The sequence below is a fragment of the Vulpes vulpes genome, chromosome 2 (assembly GCF_048418805.1).
Source record: "Vulpes vulpes isolate BD-2025 chromosome 2, VulVul3, whole genome shotgun sequence".
Classification (NCBI taxonomy): Eukaryota; Metazoa; Chordata; class Mammalia; order Carnivora; family Canidae; genus Vulpes; species Vulpes vulpes.
The window spans coordinates 47,519,886-47,537,807 of record NC_132781.1 but is presented as its reverse complement, the minus strand read 5'-3'; the positions used below and the strand labels follow the sequence as shown (position 1 = coordinate 47,537,807).

General features: G+C 52.8%; 1 protein-coding gene across 5 annotated transcripts in view; it reads left to right on the top strand.

The window, feature by feature from the left end:
• Positions 1 to 16,984, top strand: part of ATP2A3 (ATPase sarcoplasmic/endoplasmic reticulum Ca2+ transporting 3) — a 32,495-nt gene extending 15,511 nt beyond the window's left edge. For 2 of the 5 annotated variants that reach the window (XM_025987913.2, XM_072747970.1), the window contains 13 exons: positions 810 to 904; positions 1,076 to 1,178; positions 2,512 to 2,643; positions 3,008 to 3,133; positions 4,290 to 4,508; positions 4,625 to 4,960; positions 6,878 to 7,098; positions 8,014 to 8,216; positions 8,792 to 8,877; positions 11,344 to 11,477; positions 11,957 to 12,074; positions 12,591 to 12,708; positions 15,653 to 16,984. In XM_025987913.2, the coding sequence (XP_025843698.1) occupies positions 810 to 904; positions 1,076 to 1,178; positions 2,512 to 2,643; positions 3,008 to 3,133; positions 4,290 to 4,508; positions 4,625 to 4,960; positions 6,878 to 7,098; positions 8,014 to 8,216; positions 8,792 to 8,877; positions 11,344 to 11,477; positions 11,957 to 12,074; positions 12,591 to 12,708; positions 15,653 to 15,669 (1,908 nt within the window). In that variant the 3' untranslated portion in view covers positions 15,670 to 16,984. Of the gene's footprint in view, positions 1 to 809; positions 905 to 1,075; positions 1,179 to 2,511; positions 2,644 to 3,007; positions 3,134 to 4,289; positions 4,509 to 4,624; positions 4,961 to 6,877; positions 7,099 to 8,013; positions 8,217 to 8,791; positions 8,878 to 11,343; positions 11,478 to 11,956; positions 12,075 to 12,590; positions 12,709 to 13,040; positions 13,113 to 15,648 lie in introns of all 5 variants that reach the window. The other 3 variants (XM_025987912.2, XM_025987914.2, XM_072747971.1) reach the window with 2 other exon arrangements.
• The last annotated feature ends 938 nt before the right edge of the window (positions 16,985 to 17,922 follow it).

The window sequence follows — 17,922 nt, the reverse complement described above, 5'->3', positions numbered from 1 at the left end:
ATAAATATTTGAAAAACACACTCTAGGGAGTTGTAGAGGCCTTACCTGCTGGATAGGGGGCTGAGAAATTTGACTTCTCGAGAGCTATGCTGGCTGGAGGGCTGCCCTTGAGAGCAGGGAGGGGAGCACAAAGGAAGGGACATTTGTTGAGCACCTACTGGGTGCTGAGCTAGCCATTGGCTTGGGAATGTGCAGCAGGGCAATTTCTAGAAAGCAGGAACTGTCTCCTTGGCAAAGCTGGCTGACAGGCAAGAAAATGGGCTATTCTGGGAGAGATAAACCCCCTGACCCTGAGGTGCACAGGTAGAGGCTGGGTGACCCAGCAGGCCCCGTAGCCAAGAGCTCACTGTCCAGGAACACCTTTGGGCAGGAAGGTTTGTGCCCCAGAGCAGTGTGGGGATTCCTACCCTTGGAGGCCAGGAACTCATTCTTTCAAGGGGAAAAGAGGGGCAGCTATACTTCCGATCCCACTCTCTTCTCATGCTACCAGCAGAGAAATTAACGCTCAGGTGCTCAGCCAGGAGTCATGTAACAAAATGGGCAAGGACCCAGGCTTCCTGCCCCATGTCAGGGCTCTATCCAGAACACTGCAGAATCTGCCATATACCCCTCAGGGGTCCAGGGCCGAGGCCCTACCTCAACTAGAACCCTACTCTTACACTGCACCTCCCAGACTTTGGCAGGAGGGAAGGGCAGTGGCTTCCCTGGGGGCCCAGAGGACCCCACCCTGGGGTCAGGCTTTATTCAGACTGGCTGCCCAAAGAGGGAAGAGGTGAGGGCTTGCTTAAACATGCCTCTGCACTCCCCAGATGTTTGTGGTAGCTGAAGCTGAAGCCGAAGCAGGCTCCTGCCGTTTGCACGAGTTCACCATCTCAGGCACCACCTATGCTCCGGAGGGCGAAGTGTAAGTGCCGGACCAGGGTGGGTGCAGGTGGGTGGCGTTTCCTGGTGGGCTGGGCAACACGGGACAGCTCTGAGAGTTGTCAGTGGGTGAGGCTTCCTGGGGTGGGATCAAGAGGCTGTGCACCTCCCAGGGATGGGGCCAAATGCCCTGTACCAAGACCCAGCCCCACAGGAGGCAGGCGGAGCAGCTTGTGCGCTGTGGGCAGTTCGATGGGCTGGTGGAACTGGCGACAATCTGTGCCCTGTGCAATGACTCAGCGCTGGACTACAATGAGGTGGGACCCAGCTCTCTTTTGTGACCTTACCAGTGTACAGGTGCCCAGGACAGACCCTTCTCCCACGGTCTCAAAACTCCCAGGATTGGCAGTCCCTGCCCCTTTGGAGTGCCACGCGTCAGGAACACTGCCACCCTTGCACACCGTGCCACTGCTTTCTCAGACTGCCTTTGGAACCATGCCCTAGGGCTCTTGGGCTGTGCAGGGCTATAATGTAAGGGACTGTAGTGCCAGTGTCTGGAAGAAATTTGGGAAGCAAATTTAGGAAGGACTAGGGAAGGTGTTTAAAGTAGAAGGCGCACCCCAGAAATAGGCCCACACGTCATAACAGCCTGATGTGATATAGGCGCCGAATGCCCTTACCTGCTACTAGAGCTATGGAACGGACCATGGGACCAAATCAGGTCCCATCACAAGTGGAGGGTAGACAGACACCAGAGGGTTGGTTTCTTTTTTTAAAGATTTTATTTATCCATTCATGAGAGACACAGAGAGAGAGGCAGAGGGAGAAGCAGGCTCCATGCAGGGAGCCCGATGTGGGACTCGATCCTGGGTCTCCAGGATAACGCCCTGGGCTGAAGGCAGATGCTCAACCGCTGAGCCACCCAGAGGGTGCCCTGACACCAGAGGGTTTTGAGCAGGAGATAGGGTCAGATTTGTGTTTACAAAGGATCCCCTAGGCTTCTATGTGGAGGATGGGACAGACAGGGTGAGACTTGAGTGGTCCTCCAGGTCAGAGTGTTGCTGGCTGGGGGTTCAGAGTAAGGGAAGAAAGCATGGATTAGAGATTTTGGATGAGACTTGGTGACTGCTTAGGTGAAAGAGCTGGAGGGTACCTCCTGGCTGCTGTCCCAGTGGGGACTGTCCTTGGAGTGGCAAAACCAGGGAAGGGGAAGTGGCCTGAGGTCCCACAGGCAGTCATCAGAGATGTGGGCTTGGAGCTCAGGGGACCAGTCACTGCCTGGCTGGGCACTGGACATCAAGCACATTGAAAGGTGGGGGGAGGGGTCAGCCTCTGGGGGAGGAGGTAGGAGAGAGGGCAGGGCCTGGACAGCAGAGATTAGAAGGAAGAATCTGTGGAAGGAGGCTGAGGTGGGTGGCAGGGAGGGTGCGTGTTCACTGACATCAGAGGGAAGGGAAGTATTGGTGCCAGACACTACCCAGCCCCCGAGTCAGCTGGACTCGGAAGGGCCCTACAGGCCTGCTGCAAAGGAGATTGAAGGTGACTCCAGTAAAGGGAGCTCTGGGGGGTCAGGGAATGAGTGGGAGGGGAGTCTGGGGCTCCACTAGAGGCTGCCCTGCTCCTCACACCCTGCACTCCTGGCCCCACCAGGCTAAGGGCGTGTATGAGAAGGTGGGAGAGGCCACGGAGACGGCTCTGACTTGCCTGGTGGAGAAAATGAATGTGTTTGACACCAACCTACAGGCCCTGTCCCCAGTGGAGCGAGCCAGTGCCTGCAATGCGGTGAGCAGGCCTCTTAGCTGGGGCTTCTGGCCATCTAGAGAAGAGGGGAGGACAAGGTGTTGGGAGGCTTCTGGGAGGAGGAGGGACCTCAGACTCTAGGGAGACTTGGCTAGAGAGAAAAGAGAAGAGAAGACTGAGTGTAGGGGAGGACCCAGATTTGGGAAGTGCACAGCGGCATCAGAAGTGGCAACCTTTTGTCATTTCTTTGGCTGGAGAGGGAGATGGGGGCTTTGAATATCAGGTTCAGAGGAAGATAGACACCATCCCACAGGGAGTGGTGTTTTCATGGGATCAAGCAGCTGGAAAGAAAGCAGCGAGTTGCTGGCTGCATCTGTTCATGTCCTGACCCTCCTGAGCCCCCTAGGTCATCAAGCAGCTGATGCGAAAGGAGTTTACTCTGGAGTTCTCCCGAGACCGGAAGTCCATGTCGGTGTACTGCACGCCCACTAGCCCTGGCCCGGCAGCCCAGGGCAGCAAGATGTTTGTGAAGGTGGGGCCTGCCTAACTGCCCGGGGGCTTCTGTACGTGTGAGGGCCCTGGGAGATCTGACCTTCAATCTTCTGAAGAGCTAGTGACAGCAACTGTGGAGACTAAGGGAGGTGTGAGGCCCACTGTCAAAGCAGCAAATCAGGAACTAGGGTGGTTGCCTGCCATGGGGAATTGGGAGCAGGATCCAGTCTTGGTGGAGATAAAGCCAGGGCCAGATGCCAAGGCCTGCCGCTCATCACAGTCCCAGCTCTGGGCTGAGGGACCCCTGCCTGCCACATAACCTTGGGGTCACCTCTGCTCCTCCATGGGCCCCAGTCCCTCCATCTTAATGTCAATGTCAAACTGGGAGGTCTCGGAGGCCTTTCACCTCTGATGGGGGGTATTGAGGTGGTTGATGCCCATCTTTGGTGCTTCATGTTCTGGAAACTGAGTCCTAGGTAGGGAAGCCTCCCATCCAGACTTCTGCCCATCATGCCTGTCACTGCTTTTCAACCTGAAGTAGGAATGACAGCCCTAACTTCATACTGAAGTGGAGGTTTTAATCCTTTTTGAAATGAAAAAGTTTCTGTATTGGGATCTTAGACCACTTTGAAAACATCATTTGGAGTGCCCTTTGGGAAGAGGGGAAAAGGATTGGTAGAGGGTTCAGAAGCTATTCCCAGGCCTGGGGCAAGACCTAAAGTGAGGCCCCAAGGCTACTGAGGAGTCTGTTACCCAAGAACACCTTCCCAGAGCCACACCCTCAGCATGGCTCTATTTGTGTTCCCCAGGCAGGGCTCATACTGCTCCACACTGCTGAGCCGTCTACAGAATTGGGATCCCAGTAGCACCAAGTTGGCAGGGAGGCAGGACATGTAGGAGGCCTGCCAGTCCTGTCCCCCTCCTCCCCAAATGCTGCAGCAGACTTTCTCAGCTTTGGGGTGCCACACCATGGGCAGCCCCCAACCCTCCCCCATTCTTTTTGGGTATTCTCATAGCAAGGCCCATGTGGTTCCCACTCTGAGCTCTCAGAGAATGGAATCTGGTACATATCTTGCTTTGTGTCCCTTTGGACGGCCTTTCACCTTTTCTAGCCATCAACCATCCTCAGGTAGGCAAGAGGAGGAAGCAAGGGCTCCTAACTGACAGAGCTGCTTCTGCCCTCCCCCATGATGCAGGGGGCTCCTGAGAGTGTCATCGAGCGCTGCAGCTCAGTCCGAGTGGGGAGCCACAGAGTACCCCTGAATGCCACCTCCAGGGAGCAGATCCTGGCCAAGATCCGGGATTGGGGCTCAGGCTCAGACACGTTGCGCTGCCTGGCACTGGCCACCCGGGATGCACCCCCAAGGAAGGAGGACATGCAGCTGGACGACTGCAGCAAGTTTGTGCAGTACGAGGTGGGTGCCAGGGTAGAGCCCCGGGGCCGGGAGCTATGTGTCTCCCTGAAGAGGCTGGGCAGGTAACAGGTTGAGCACGGGCCCAGGCCCCACTTGCATCTGCCCCCTCGCTACAGATGGACCTGACTTTCGTGGGCTGCGTGGGCATGCTGGACCCTCCAAGGCCTGAGGTGGCTGCTTGCATCGCACGTTGCCACCGGGCCGGCATCCGTGTGGTCATGATCACAGGCGACAACAAAGCCACGGCTGTGGCCATCTGCCGCCGCCTTGGCATATTCAGGGACGCAGAGGATGTGGTGAGCAAGGCCTACACGGGGCGCGAATTCGATGACCTCAGCCCCGAGCAGCAGCGCCATGCCTGCCGCACAGCGTGCTGTTTTGCCCGTGTGGAACCTGCACACAAGTCCCGAATTGTAGAGAACCTGCAGTCCTTTAACGAGGTCACCGCCATGGTGAGGCCACATGCTGGGAGCCTAGTGGAGGTGGTGAGGCGTTGGGGGACCTCTGACCAGAGAACTTAGAAAGCAACCGATACAACCCCTGCCTCTTCTTCATTCTTGGGTTTTCCAACATTTTATTACAAAAAAATCTCAAACACAAAAATGAAGATAGGTTTATAGTAAAACCTGTAACGTCTATGATCTGGATTCTACCAGTAGTATTCTATTTGCTTTGTGCATACCTATCCATCTATCCATCCTTAATCCATCTTTTCTTAAATAAATTTCAAAGTAGGCTGCAGACATCAGCACATTTCTCCCTCACATAGTTAGAATGCATACTATAGAGAGCAGCATTCCTTTGTGCTTCTATTTTTTTTCCTTTTAGAGGAAAAAGTTACATGCAGTGAAATGCACAAGTCTTAAACATATCATTCATTTGATGTGTTTTGATAAGTACAGACACACTTTTGCATGTCATCCAAACCCTTATCAAGATAAGGAACATTACGGGCAGCCCCGGTGGTGCAGCAGTTTAGCGCTGCCTGCAGCCTGGGGTGTGATCCTGGAGTCCCTGGATCGAGTCCCACGTCAGGCTCCCTACATGGAGCCTGCTTCCCGCTCTGCCTGTGTCTCTGCCTCTCTCTGTCTTTATGAATAAATAAAATCTTTAAAAAAAGATAAGGAACATTACTATGGACCCATGAAGTTCCTTCATGTACCTTCCCCATCAGGCCCCTCTCCCACAACAAGCCATTTTTCCACCACAGATTGCCTGTCCTAGATTTTCATATGAATGGGAGCATACAGTTATGAATACTCTTGTGTCTGGCTTCTTTATTTTGAAATTTATCCATGTTGTTTTGGGTATTAGTAGATGATTGCTTTTTTATCACTAAGTAGCATTCCACTGTGTAAATATAACCATAGTTAATCCATTCACCTTTGGATGGACATTTTGTTTGGGCCATTTTTTGTTTTGTCTCATTCTTGATTACAGATCTATTCACCAATGCTAATCTGATTCTTGACCCCAGTCTCACTCCTGACCTGGCTTCCGTTAACCTCTAGCCCCCAGTTCTTCACCTTGACTTTAATATTAACCTGTGGCCCAGTCTTGACCTTGATATGGAGCTAGGCACCAATCTTGACTTGACTACAATTGTAACCTGGTTCTTGACTTTATTTTTGACCTCTGTGTTGACTTGGTTCCTGACCTTCAACTTGACCATCTTAATTTGATCTTTACTTTGAGCTCAACCCTGTTAGGGGCTGCAGTCTTGACCTGAACCCTGACCTGATGCTTTGCATTGACCTTGATACCTAACCCAATACTTTATGTAGACCTCAACTTCATCTGGCCTCTAATCTTGACCTTGACTGCAACTCCAACCTTGATTAAGACCTTACTCCTGATGTGGATTATAACCTTGATTTGGCCTCTGACTTTGACCTGACCTTTACCTTAGTCTAATTTTTAAATTTTGAGCCTGAGTCCAGTGTTGACCTTGACCTTCACCCTGGCTCCAACCTTTACCTTAACTATAACACCTGCCTGGTCCTTTACCTGAGCCATCACCTTGATCTCATCCCTGACTTAACCTAACTTTGCCCCTAACCCCTATTCTGCATCCAATCTGAATTTCATCTCCACCATCATCAGTGACCCGTCCACCCTCTTCCCAAGTCCACATCACCATCTTCCCTGACCTTCAACTTGATCTTCTCTTCAAATTTGTCCGTGTCTGCAACCCTTTCTTCCCCTTAACTTCATCCCCAGCCCAGTCTCTAAGTTCATTCTCAACCTCACCATTTGTTCTGTTCAGCTGTCTGCTTTCCTGGGGACATCCTCTGATCTCGGGGTGGGGGGGAGTCAAGGAAGAGGAAGTGAAGTTTCTTAGGCATGATCCTTCCTAACTTGGCCCTTAGACTGGAGATGGGGTGAATGATGCCCCGGCTCTGAAGAAAGCAGAAATTGGCATTGCCATGGGCTCTGGTACAGCTGTAGCCAAGTCAGCAGCTGAGATGGTGCTGTCAGATGACAACTTTGCCTCCATCGTGGCTGCAGTGGAGGAGGGCCGGGCCATCTACAACAACATGAAGCAATTCATCCGCTACCTCATCTCTTCCAATGTAGGCGAGGTTGTCTGGTGAGGCCCTTTATTTCCTCTTCCCAGCCCTCTGGACCAGCTCTAGGTCATTAAGGAAAACGCCTGTTCCTGTGATGGGTCTGTAGGGATAGAGGGACACATGTCTTGCCCTGGCTAGAGACTCCTAGGGTCTTGCCTCAAGGAGGGCAGGGGCAGGAGCACCTCATCAATCCTCCTTTGATGTACCCCAGTCCCCAAAGAGGTGCCTAAAAAGTCTACTGTCATCCCTCTAACTGTAACTCCTACATTTAGAGTTGGCAAGACAGGACAGCCAGCCCCACTTTTGGGCAGTAATGTGCTCACGTGTGTATGTGAATGTGAGCACATGGTCACGTGTGAGCGTGGTGTGTGTACCCGAATGGAAGTTATGTGGACACACGCTCATCTTTGGGCATAGGTATAAGCATGGAGGGCTTGTGCCGGGGTGTGATTTGTACCCACTTCAGTTCACGTGTGAGAGATGCCCATGGGGGATGGTGAGCAGGTGCCTTCCTGGACACCTGGAACTCTGCCATCTCCGCCTGTCCGGGCAGGCACATGGGTGTTTACTTGTGTTTGTGCGACTGTGGGGCCTGTGCTAAGCCTTGCTCCTGGCTGTAAACAATGTGTATGTACCCAGTATGCGTTGTCCACATGTGTACATGCCCTAGGGAGGAGTTAACAGCCTAACAGGAGAGGCCTGGAGAGCAGATTTGCCCAGGCTCCAGAGCTGAGACAGGGGTGGGGGTGGGGGTGGGGGACAGGAGTGGCCCAGTGGGAGCCAGAGCCATGTACACACAAGTCTCACATGCGTAAGAACTAGCAAAGTGAGATGGGGCTCCTGTGGTCACGGCAAGTGAGCTTCCCAGCCTGGGGTATGAGTAGGAGCTAGACCCTCCAGTTGCTGGGGACTAAAGCCTATGACTCTGGTTCCAGCATCTTCCTCACGGCAATTCTGGGCCTCCCGGAAGCCCTGATCCCCGTGCAGCTGCTCTGGGTGAACCTGGTGACAGATGGCCTACCTGCCACAGCCCTGGGCTTCAACCCACCAGACCTGGACATCATGGAAAAGCTGCCGAGGAACCCTCATGAGGCCCTTATCAGTGGCTGGCTCTTTTTTCGATATCTGGCTATTGGAGGTAAGTGGGGTCCTTGGTCGGGTTTCAGGAGCTTCCTGAGAGCTTCTATCAGTTAGGCTTGCAAACTATAGACAATATGACTGAGCCTGGCTTATGCCAAAAGAAACTGTGGACTCATCTAATGGGAAAGACTAGATCAAGCCTCAGGCATGGCTGGATCCAGGCCTTGGTGTATTTTGGCTGTGCCTCAGCTCCATTCTCAGGCAGGTGCCCCTTGGAGTAGAATGATGGCTGCTGCAGCTGTAGCCCTCATGTTTACTCCAATACAATCCCAAATTCAACAGAAGAGAGAGCTATCTATCCCTCAGTAATATGATAAAAGCCTCAGACCTGTTTTTGGCCCATTGGGTCACCTCCTTATCTCCTAGCCAATCACCACGGCCAGGGGTGTGGCAGATTGCTGCTTGCCAATCAAGACCCACCACTGTTACTATGGATGGGTTCTGCAAACCACAGGGCTCAGAAAGGGAGAGAGTGGTTCCCTGACCAATTTGAGGGATTGTTAGGAAGGAGAAATGGATTACAGAACACCACAGCAATCCACTATAGCCAGCTTCCTCCTGCCCTCCTTGCAGTGTACGTAGGCCTGGCCACAGTGGCTGCCGCCACCTGGTGGTTCCTATATGATGCCGAGGGACCTCACGTCACCTTCTACCAACTGGTAAGCAAGGACGGCCAGGGACATTGTTGGGGTTATTCCTGAGGTAGAACTCACAACCCAAGCAGTTGTTGGGGTTCCAGGGAGAAGGGGTCCAGAACCTTGTGGTTGGCCAATGGCTGTGCCTCCCTACCCCTATACGCATACATAGACACCCATCATCTAAGGAGCCAAGCTCAGAAGCCACTGGAAACCTAGAGATAGCAGCCCAACTCCTGAGCCAGAGAAGTCGTTAGTCCTCCTCCCAGTCATTTGGTTAGGGGACTACCAAGGGGCATGACCCTAGTCAGGGGCTCACACCCTAGTTCCACTGTACACTGGTTATGTAACTTTGGGCAGGCTACTTAACCTCTCTATTAATTTCCTCATCTATAAAATGGGTAATAATAGTCCCCACCTCAGCCTCAGAAGGCTATCAGGAGGATTAGCTGAGTCAATACTTGTAAAGTGCTTAGACCATCTGGCACGTAGTAAGAGTTGTATCGTTATTAAGTTAATGAAACACAGAGGAGGCTTTGCAGGATAAGGTACATAGGATATAAGCAGGGAGGCAAAGGCAAGGAGCAAGTGGAACAGTGGCATCACCCAAAGAAACAAGCCCCCATCCCTACAAGGCTCACAGTGAACCTATGAGACAGAAGTTCCAGCCCTGAGTACCTTCTAATAAACAATTCAAGAGACCACACTGTGACCATGACCTGGGACATAATGCATGTATGTAGCAGATGCATACTGGTAAAACCCAGAAGGTCTGAACTGGGCAGGGCATTTATCTATTGACGCATCTTGATGTGAGCCTGTTTGTATTTTTTTCCCTCTGCACATGCATAAGGATCTAGGACTGCACATGCCTGTGTGGGAGGTGTATACGCTGTATTTGTGTGCATGTGTTTGCATGGGCCATTAAGATCTGGAGAAGTGGGGCCTGACCACAGTGGTACAATAGGAAGAGGTATTTGGTCCTCTTGTTCTCTGGATGGAAATCAAATGTTAGGACATTTTCTCTGCAATATGATCAGTGCCAAATAAAAACATGCACTTGTCCCAAATACTAGAGCTTGGTTTTTGGAGAAAATCCCACTGTTGATTTAAATAAGGTAAGAATCTCCATCTCCTTGTTAAAATAAGAAATCTAGCCAAGCCAGAGTTTTTAATAATTTTTCATCTTGTGTGAGAGAGAAGGGGAAAGTGCTAGCGGCCCCTTCTGGCTGGCAGTCACCTTAGCCATTTTTATGCAGTGTGGGAAAACAGGGATCTAATTACTGGACAGGAGCTCAGACAGCCTGTCATTTTATAGATTTCTCTTTGAGGGTTATTTTTATAGCATGTGGGTCCAGTTTTTAAACCTTTAGCTTAAAAGATCTCTGTGTTCAGATGAAAGTCCAGGGAACAGATTTTTATTATTGGAGAAGGGAGCTGTTGAACCGTTATGAACATTCATCCCAGTATTGTGGGAGAGAACAAAACAGAAATTGTCACGCATGTCCTCAACTCAGCATCTTATCACAGCAGAATCTATGAGCAAAGTCTATGAACAGGAAGAAAACTCTCCCCTGGGACTGCAGGGGCAAGAGCCACTTCCCCTACAGAGCTCTGAGAGCTGCTGCTTAATTATGAAGAAGCCATGTAGTAAGCCTGCACCTAGCAATTCATTAACCCATGTTGTAAGCAAAAGGCAAGTCTCTTTTTTTAAGATGTTATGTATTTATTTGAGAGAGAGAGAGTGAGAGATGGGGAGAGAGAGCGAGAAAAAAAAAACACGAGTGAGGGGAGGGGCAGAGGGAGAAGGAGAAGCCAATTACCCTGTTGAGCAGGGAGCTGGACTGCTTGATGTAGGGCTTAATCCCAGGACCCCAGCTTCATGAGCTGAAGCCAAGGCAGATGCTTAACCAAGTGAGCCACCCAGGCACCCTAGCAAAAGCCAAGTCTGGTAGAGCTCAATTTCAGTGGCAGAAATGGAAGGAGATATGAATAAAATCTTGTTTAATAACAGTGATTAGGATACATGCAGCCTTTGTTTACCCACCAAAGGTGAATTCTATTCAAGCAGTTTGGCTGATTGATTTTCATATGCATTGACTTATTCTGTGGTCTCAGTAAATCACCACCCCTATTCCTGCACCTCCAATACTCAGGGTGCCCCATGAAGCCTCAAAGTAAAGCCTGCATCCTCCCTCTGATCCCAAGACCCTCTTCTGTCCTCCCCATCCTAATGCTAGCTGCTCTCCCTCTGTCCCTCTGCACGCCCACCCCAGGGTGACCTCCCTTTTCCCTGGCACAGTGTAGCCTGTCCAACCCCATTCTGGGTGGGCACCCCTCCTTGGGTCCACCGCATGGCAGCACTTTGCCCACTGGTTGTATTATGTCCTCAGATGTGGTTTGAGTGAGGCTTCCTTCTTCCCACATACTGGCCCCTCCCCTGACCACTGTTTTCCCCAACCCCACCCCACTCCTTCTTGGTGCCCTCAGAGGAACTTCCTGAAGTGCTCCGAGGACAACCCACTCTTTGCCGACATTGACTGCGAGGTCTTCGAATCACGCTTTCCCACAACCATGGCCTTGTCTGTGCTGGTGACCATTGAAATGTGCAATGCCCTCAACAGGTGGGCTGGGCAGAGGGTTAGAAATGGGGGTTGAGACCTAAGTGTGGAGGCTGAGAGCCAGTCAGAGCCCAGAATTGGGGTCAGAGGTATTCAGGACTGTGGCCTAAGGATCATGGGGTTCAAGATTAGGACCTGAGGGTCAGACAGGTCCCAAAGTGGGTTTTGAGAACGAGTGGGCCAGACTTGAGATCTAGGGAACAAAGAGGGCCAAGATTGGGGCCTGAGTAAGTGGAGGGGCCAAGATTGGGTCTGAGGGACAGAGAAAGGGCATCCAAGCCCTAGGACAGGCCAGTGTGGCTGAGCAGACACACTCCTCCTGGCTACACTGGCCTCCCAAAAGTGGTCCAGTCTGTAGGCCCGGTTAGGGAAATGCTGAGGCCCCAGGCCACCCCACACACACCTCCACATGGGTGGACGGGTGCCCCCAGCAGCGCCTGCTCCCATCCTGGCCTGAGATGAGCACCCTGTGCTCTTGGCAGTGTCTCAGAGAACCAGTCGCTACTGCGGATGCCACCCTGGCTGAACCCTTGGCTGCTGGCAGCTGTGGCCATGTCCATGGCCCTGCACTTTCTCATCCTGCTGGTGCCACCCCTGCCGGTGAGTTTCTGCCCTGCCCCAATCCTCTTCTGTGACAGGATCCAAACCCTCCTGTGACATTTGGGCCCTGGGTTGGTCACTGAGAGGACCAGGGTGGCCCTTTTACTATGGAAGCTGCCTGGAGGACTGGGAGTGGGGAGATCTGAATGTGCTTGGTACAGGTAGCCTGTGCTATGGGAGCCCTCACTCTTGGGGAACAAAGAGGTGGAGATAAGACCTCTTTCTGTGGGGAATCTCCCAAGGTGAGGGCGGGAGGAAAGATTTTGTTCTTTCTCAGTACAGAATCCTTCCCACTTCTCAAACAGGACCAAGAGCATTTGGTCATTGGGGGAGGGCAGAGGAGGGCACTTCTGGCAGAGGAACGAGGGTAAACAAGGATCTGGAGGCGGCACCTCAAGGAGCATCTCGGACATGCTCAGGAAGAGTCCGTTGTAGCCGGTGTATGAAACAGGTGGATGAGGTGGATGGCAGGGGCACAAGAAGTCCTTCCTTTAACCAAACGTCTCCCCTCCCCAGCTTATTTTCCAGGTGACCCCACTGAGCGGGCGCCAGTGGGTGGTGGTGCTCCAGATATCTCTGCCTGTCATCCTGCTTGATGAAGCCCTCAAGTACCTATCCCGGAACCACATGGATGGTGAGTGGGAAGCCGCAGACAAGCCCCCCACCCTGCTTGCCTCTAGCCTGCTTCCCTGTCTACCTCCCTACCTGCCTCTGCTCCCAGGCTTCCGTCTGTACAGAGAAAGAAGTATTCTTGGATCACCAAGTGGAGGATAAGAAGGAGCTCTGGTCTGGTGGCTCTGACCTGTGGTATCTGCAGGATCTTACCCTACAGGGGCCAGGAGCACCACTCAGGACCATGCTGTCTCCCTCTCTTCACTTGCCACCAACCCTGCATGGCTAGGCCCACTGTACCCTCCTCTGGGCCTTGGCCTCTGACTTCTCTGAACCTAGCCTGTCTTTATGCAGGCATTCTCAGGACAATCTCCCAGACGTGGAGTGGGCAGCCACTGACTACCTCTGGGACTCCAGGCCATACTGGATTGGCCTCTTTGGTATCACCTTGTAGGAGGGTGGAAGAGGGGGTTCTCTGTTTCTGAGCTCACAGCTCTGGGTCTGCCTTAACCCAGTGATGGAGGAAGAATGGCAGGGTCAGGGCTGGGGGCAGTGTGTAGAGAAGTCTGCTGACCTCTGCTGGTGATGGAGCTTCAGAGAGGGTGACTCTGAACCTCCCAAGGGCAAAGGAGGCAGCATCTTCTCATTGTCAGAGCTGCCTAGACGGGGAAGAAGCAGGGGCAAAAAACTCACTGTTCCTGGGAGCTTGAGCCAAGGCAGCAGCCCCATGGCCAGGCTGCTCTGGGGGGTCTGGATTAGGCCCAGCCATGGCCAAGGCCTGCCCTGGAGCAGCTGGGTCCTTGAGGGCCATCTCTGGCAGGAATGTGTCCCAGCCTCAGGGGAGGGAGCCTGGAGTTGGGGGGCTATAAATAGATCACATACTTGTCATTCCATAGGGGCCAAGGCAATCAATCGGCTCCTATCTCCCACGCTGGCCAGTCTTCCTGACCACTGTAAACATTTTATCTTATTAAAGAGAAGCTCACCCTCCACAGGTCTGTCCATAGGGTGACCAGACACACATAGAGGGACTCCCCTGAGGGTGGAGGCAGGGGCTCAGCCAGAGCAAGGCCTTGTGGGAATCATGGGTGAGGTAGCAGGGAGCTGGACAAGGCATTTTGCTCCCTGTATGGTTATTTCTGACCCACCCACCATGGATACTCCTAGGGAGCTGAAGAAGGTGAAATAGGTCTATGGCCTATTTCATAGGCCATAGGCCATCCTCAGGGGCCCAGGGCTTCCCCATTTCTGGCTGAAGCACAGGGGTCTACCAGGAAATCCACTGGCCAGCCTTAATCACACTAACTCATCTGTGAGGTCAAGCCTTTTTGGCAGCTCAGGAAGCTTCTCTGTCCTCCTTGAGAGCCTTCCTTAGCAGCCACAACTGTCAATGGGTTCAATGTATTTTCTTGAGAAAATTTCTTAGCCAATGGGAAAAAGCCTATGTCTTGGGCATTGTTCAGTACTGGCTGCAGGATGGTGGCCTGGGGGGAGGAAAGGGGCCCCTAACAGGATGGGGCATGTTGGAAGGGTTAAGGAGGGAGCAGTCCCTGCTGGGGCAAGGTTGGAGATGATTTCTAGAAGAGGTAAGGCCTAAGCAAAGGTTTGAAAGAGGAGGACAGAACTTGGTAGAGAAAGAGCTAGGCTAGTATGGTTTGGTGTCTCTCCTGGGGCTGGGGCTCAGAGAGCAGTGTAGAGAGGTGAGACTAGAATGTGGAAAGGGGCTTGAATGCCAAGGGAAGGACCCTGGACATTATCCTCATGGCAATGAGAGCCGCAGAAGGGTGGAAGCATGGAAAAGACTGGAGAAACCATGGAGGACAGATAGGAGGGGTAAGGCAGGGAGGCTGATGAGCTATGTTGAGCTGGTCTGAGGGGAGACAATGAGCCAGCCCAGGGTGAGCTGGTTCTGGGCAACACCTCCACCTCTAGCATTAACCTTAGATGTTGACTATGGTCCTGGTGAGGCTTGGCTTGAAAGGGTGGCGGTCTGCTGTAGGGAGTGGTGTGGGGCCCACAGGAAAGACTCAGACTGCTCATCTGTGGTCACATCTGAGAGGTGGAATGGTGTGCTGCAAGCCCAAACAGCTCTGCCCCATGTGGCTGCAGTCCCTCGGGCCTCCTAAAGCCGGATGGGGCGGGGGTGGGAGAGGGGACCCTGTTACGTTCCCAAGTCAGCCTGGTAGCCTTTTAGGGAAGTTTTGCGGAGGCTTGACGCTCGCAGCTTCCGTGTGATTTATGAGGGATGTGTCCTGGGGAGAATTGCGGATGCCCAGTCAGCCCCAGCGGGTAGGTGAGGGGGCAGCGGTGGGGGTCCTCTTGCCCCATCTCTTGGCTGTACCCAGGTGTGGCTGAGCAACTGTCAGGCAGAGGCCAGTAGGCCAGACTGAGGAGAGAAGAGGCCTGGAGAAACTGAGTGAGGACTCTCCAGGGGAGAGTCCAGGGTATAAGGTGGGCCTGCACTTTACTCGGAAGGCAATGGAGAGTCACCAAAGAGGATAGACAGCCTGGATTTGTAGGGTGATGCCAGGGGCAGGAGCATTATGGTGTGTTAAGATAGGGTTGAAGGGGAAGGCTGAGAGGACTGGAAGCCTGGGGGCAGCAGGGGGAAGAGATGAACTCAAGAGATGTAGGTGGTAAAATCAGCAGGCCTGAGTGTATGGGGTGAATGAAGAGTTGATGCAATCAGTTTCTGGATCTCATCATACTGAGTAGTTATTCCCCAAATTGAAAATCAAGAGGAAAATATGCCCTGGGGTGGCCCGGGGGTGTTGATAGAACATGTGGAGTGAAGGAGGTCCAGGGGACATCAGTGGGGCTGCCTTGGGAGACGCAGTGGGACTGGGGATCCACTGGTGAATGCTGTGGAGAATGTAACTGTTCCAGGAGAAATGGAGCATGAAAGGAGCTAGAAGGACCCAGTGTGAATGTGTACTTAGTGTGCTCTTGGGTTTTTCTTCCAGAAGAAAAGGACCACAAGTGAGTGCCAGGAACAGAGTGGAGTCTCCAGTGTGTACCTCAGATTGATGATGCCCAAGCGTCCACCCATACTCTCCACACTGCCATCACACTCATCGCTTGCTCACTGGGCCCTGCCAGGGGTCTCTGTCCCTGCTTCCGTCCGCATGGGGGGCTCTATAATTCATGTAACTGGGAGTCTACTGGGAAGTTCAGCCATGAAGCTCTAGCCCAGGAGCTGCAGCCTGGGAGGAATCTGCCCAGAAGCCAGATCCAGACATGGACCTCCACCCCCAAATCCGTGAGCACATTCTAGAGCAGGCACCCGCTTGCTTGGAGGCTGGGCATTTACTTGGTGACTGGTGCCTCTATACTGATGAAGGACTCCCAGAATTTTGCCATCTCTGACCTCTCACTTAGTGTCTGGTCTGGGGCCTGATCAGTTAGGGGTGAGGGGGGTACATCTGGGCCCAACTGTGCACAGCGAGGGTAGACAAGCCCCCTATACTCTGTTTCCACAAAACAGAGGACTCACGAGGGCTTGAGCCTCTTGCTGTTTATATGTTCAGGGGTTAGGAGGTCAGAGAGAGGCACATGGTAGTAGGAGAGGGCAAAGATCCACTTCTAGGAGACCGCTGGCTTGCCCGCCTTGCTCTGGGCACTCCCAGACTCCAATTTTCCCATCCTAAACAAATGAGACATGCCAAGTCTCTCTCTCGGTGCTGCCCAGCCTGCCAAGCAGAGGCCAGATTTGCCCTTCGTGTCCCTGGTGCCTAAGACCCCAGACATCCTTGGCTACCTGGTCACTGTACCCTTCCAGCCCAATCCCGTATGCATCATACCATAGTCTGCACGGCTGGGTGATTCCGAATCCCCAGAATCAGACTTTTGGCGTCACTCTTTGCCCCCAGTGCCACATACCCATGAGCTGCAAGGATGTCACTAAAAATGGCTAGTCACCCAAGGGCACGTCTTCCCCCTCCTTCCTTGCTGGAGGAATGTGTGTCTACGTGGACCGTGTCTGATGATGGGAAAAGAGTGTTTGGTGAATGCAAATGTTCTTTTAACTCAGCTTTTGCCCCTTGGCAAAGATTAAGCAAATGGGCTCCAGGTTCTGTGGCCTCTTATCCCACCTCTTGTCCCTCCCCTCTCTCAAAGTCTCCAGAGAGACCACAAGAGAGTTGGGCAGGGCTCCCCCAGACACCAGCCCACAGAGATCCTCTGCTTCTCTCCTGCTGAAGGGAAGGGAGATCTTAAGGTTGGGAAGGGTGGCAGGGCCTTGTACCCATCTGTGGACATGCAGTTGGTAGAGAAATAAAGGTTGAGTACCTGTGGCAACAGAGGACCGTCACTGTCTGGTTCCTTAGAGTGGTTCCACTGTCTGCCAATGTGGCGTCTACCTGGGCTGCCACCACCCACATGCACTTACCTCAGGAGACATGAGCCAAGGTCTGGGGTTCCCACATTGGCAGCCAGGGATCACTGTCTTCCTCTGAGACAGACCAGGAGAGGCACTGGTTTCCTAAGCCACTCCCAAATGGCAGATGCTCAGCTCTGCTCACGGGGACAGCACTTGTTAGTTGTGCATGTGTTCAGACCCCTTTGCACATGCTAAGATTCACATGTCATCACTGAGGAAACAGGCTGGGAGGGCCTATGAGTCGGCTTGGGTCACAGCTAGGCCTGGAGCCTAAATATCAGGGGCCCACAGCCCTGCCTATTCTGTAGGCCCTGCATCTCTCCCAGAGGTTTCTTGCTGTCTTCCTTCCCCTCCTTGAACCCCAGGATGCCATCAATTCTATGTCCTTCTAAGTCCAGCTCAAGCACCTCCCCGAGGCTTCCTTCAGCTCACATTGTCCAGGGACCACATGCTGACTCACCCAGGTGGCCCTGCTCTCTGGGAGCATCTCCCTCATTTCCTTCCTCTGGTGGGAAGGTTCACTTATGAAGTTGCTGTATCTGATCCTCTGCCCAGCTGCCCTAGGAAGGGAAATCAGGCCCTGCCCGCAGAGCCAGAGCTAGGACTAACTATGTAGTTTGTGGGGCTCAGTACAGAATAAAAGTGTGGAGCCCCTTATTTAAAAATTAAGAGTTTCATAGCAGTGACAGCAGAGTATGAAAACGAAGTACAGGGCCTTCCTGGGCGTGGGGTTCCATGCAGCTACATTGGTTACACATCCACAAAGCCAGCCATGACTGCAGGAGACAGAACCCACCCTTAGGAGCTCCCAGGTTTTATTTGGCACAAGAGCAAGATTTGGTGCATAGCTCACAGTGG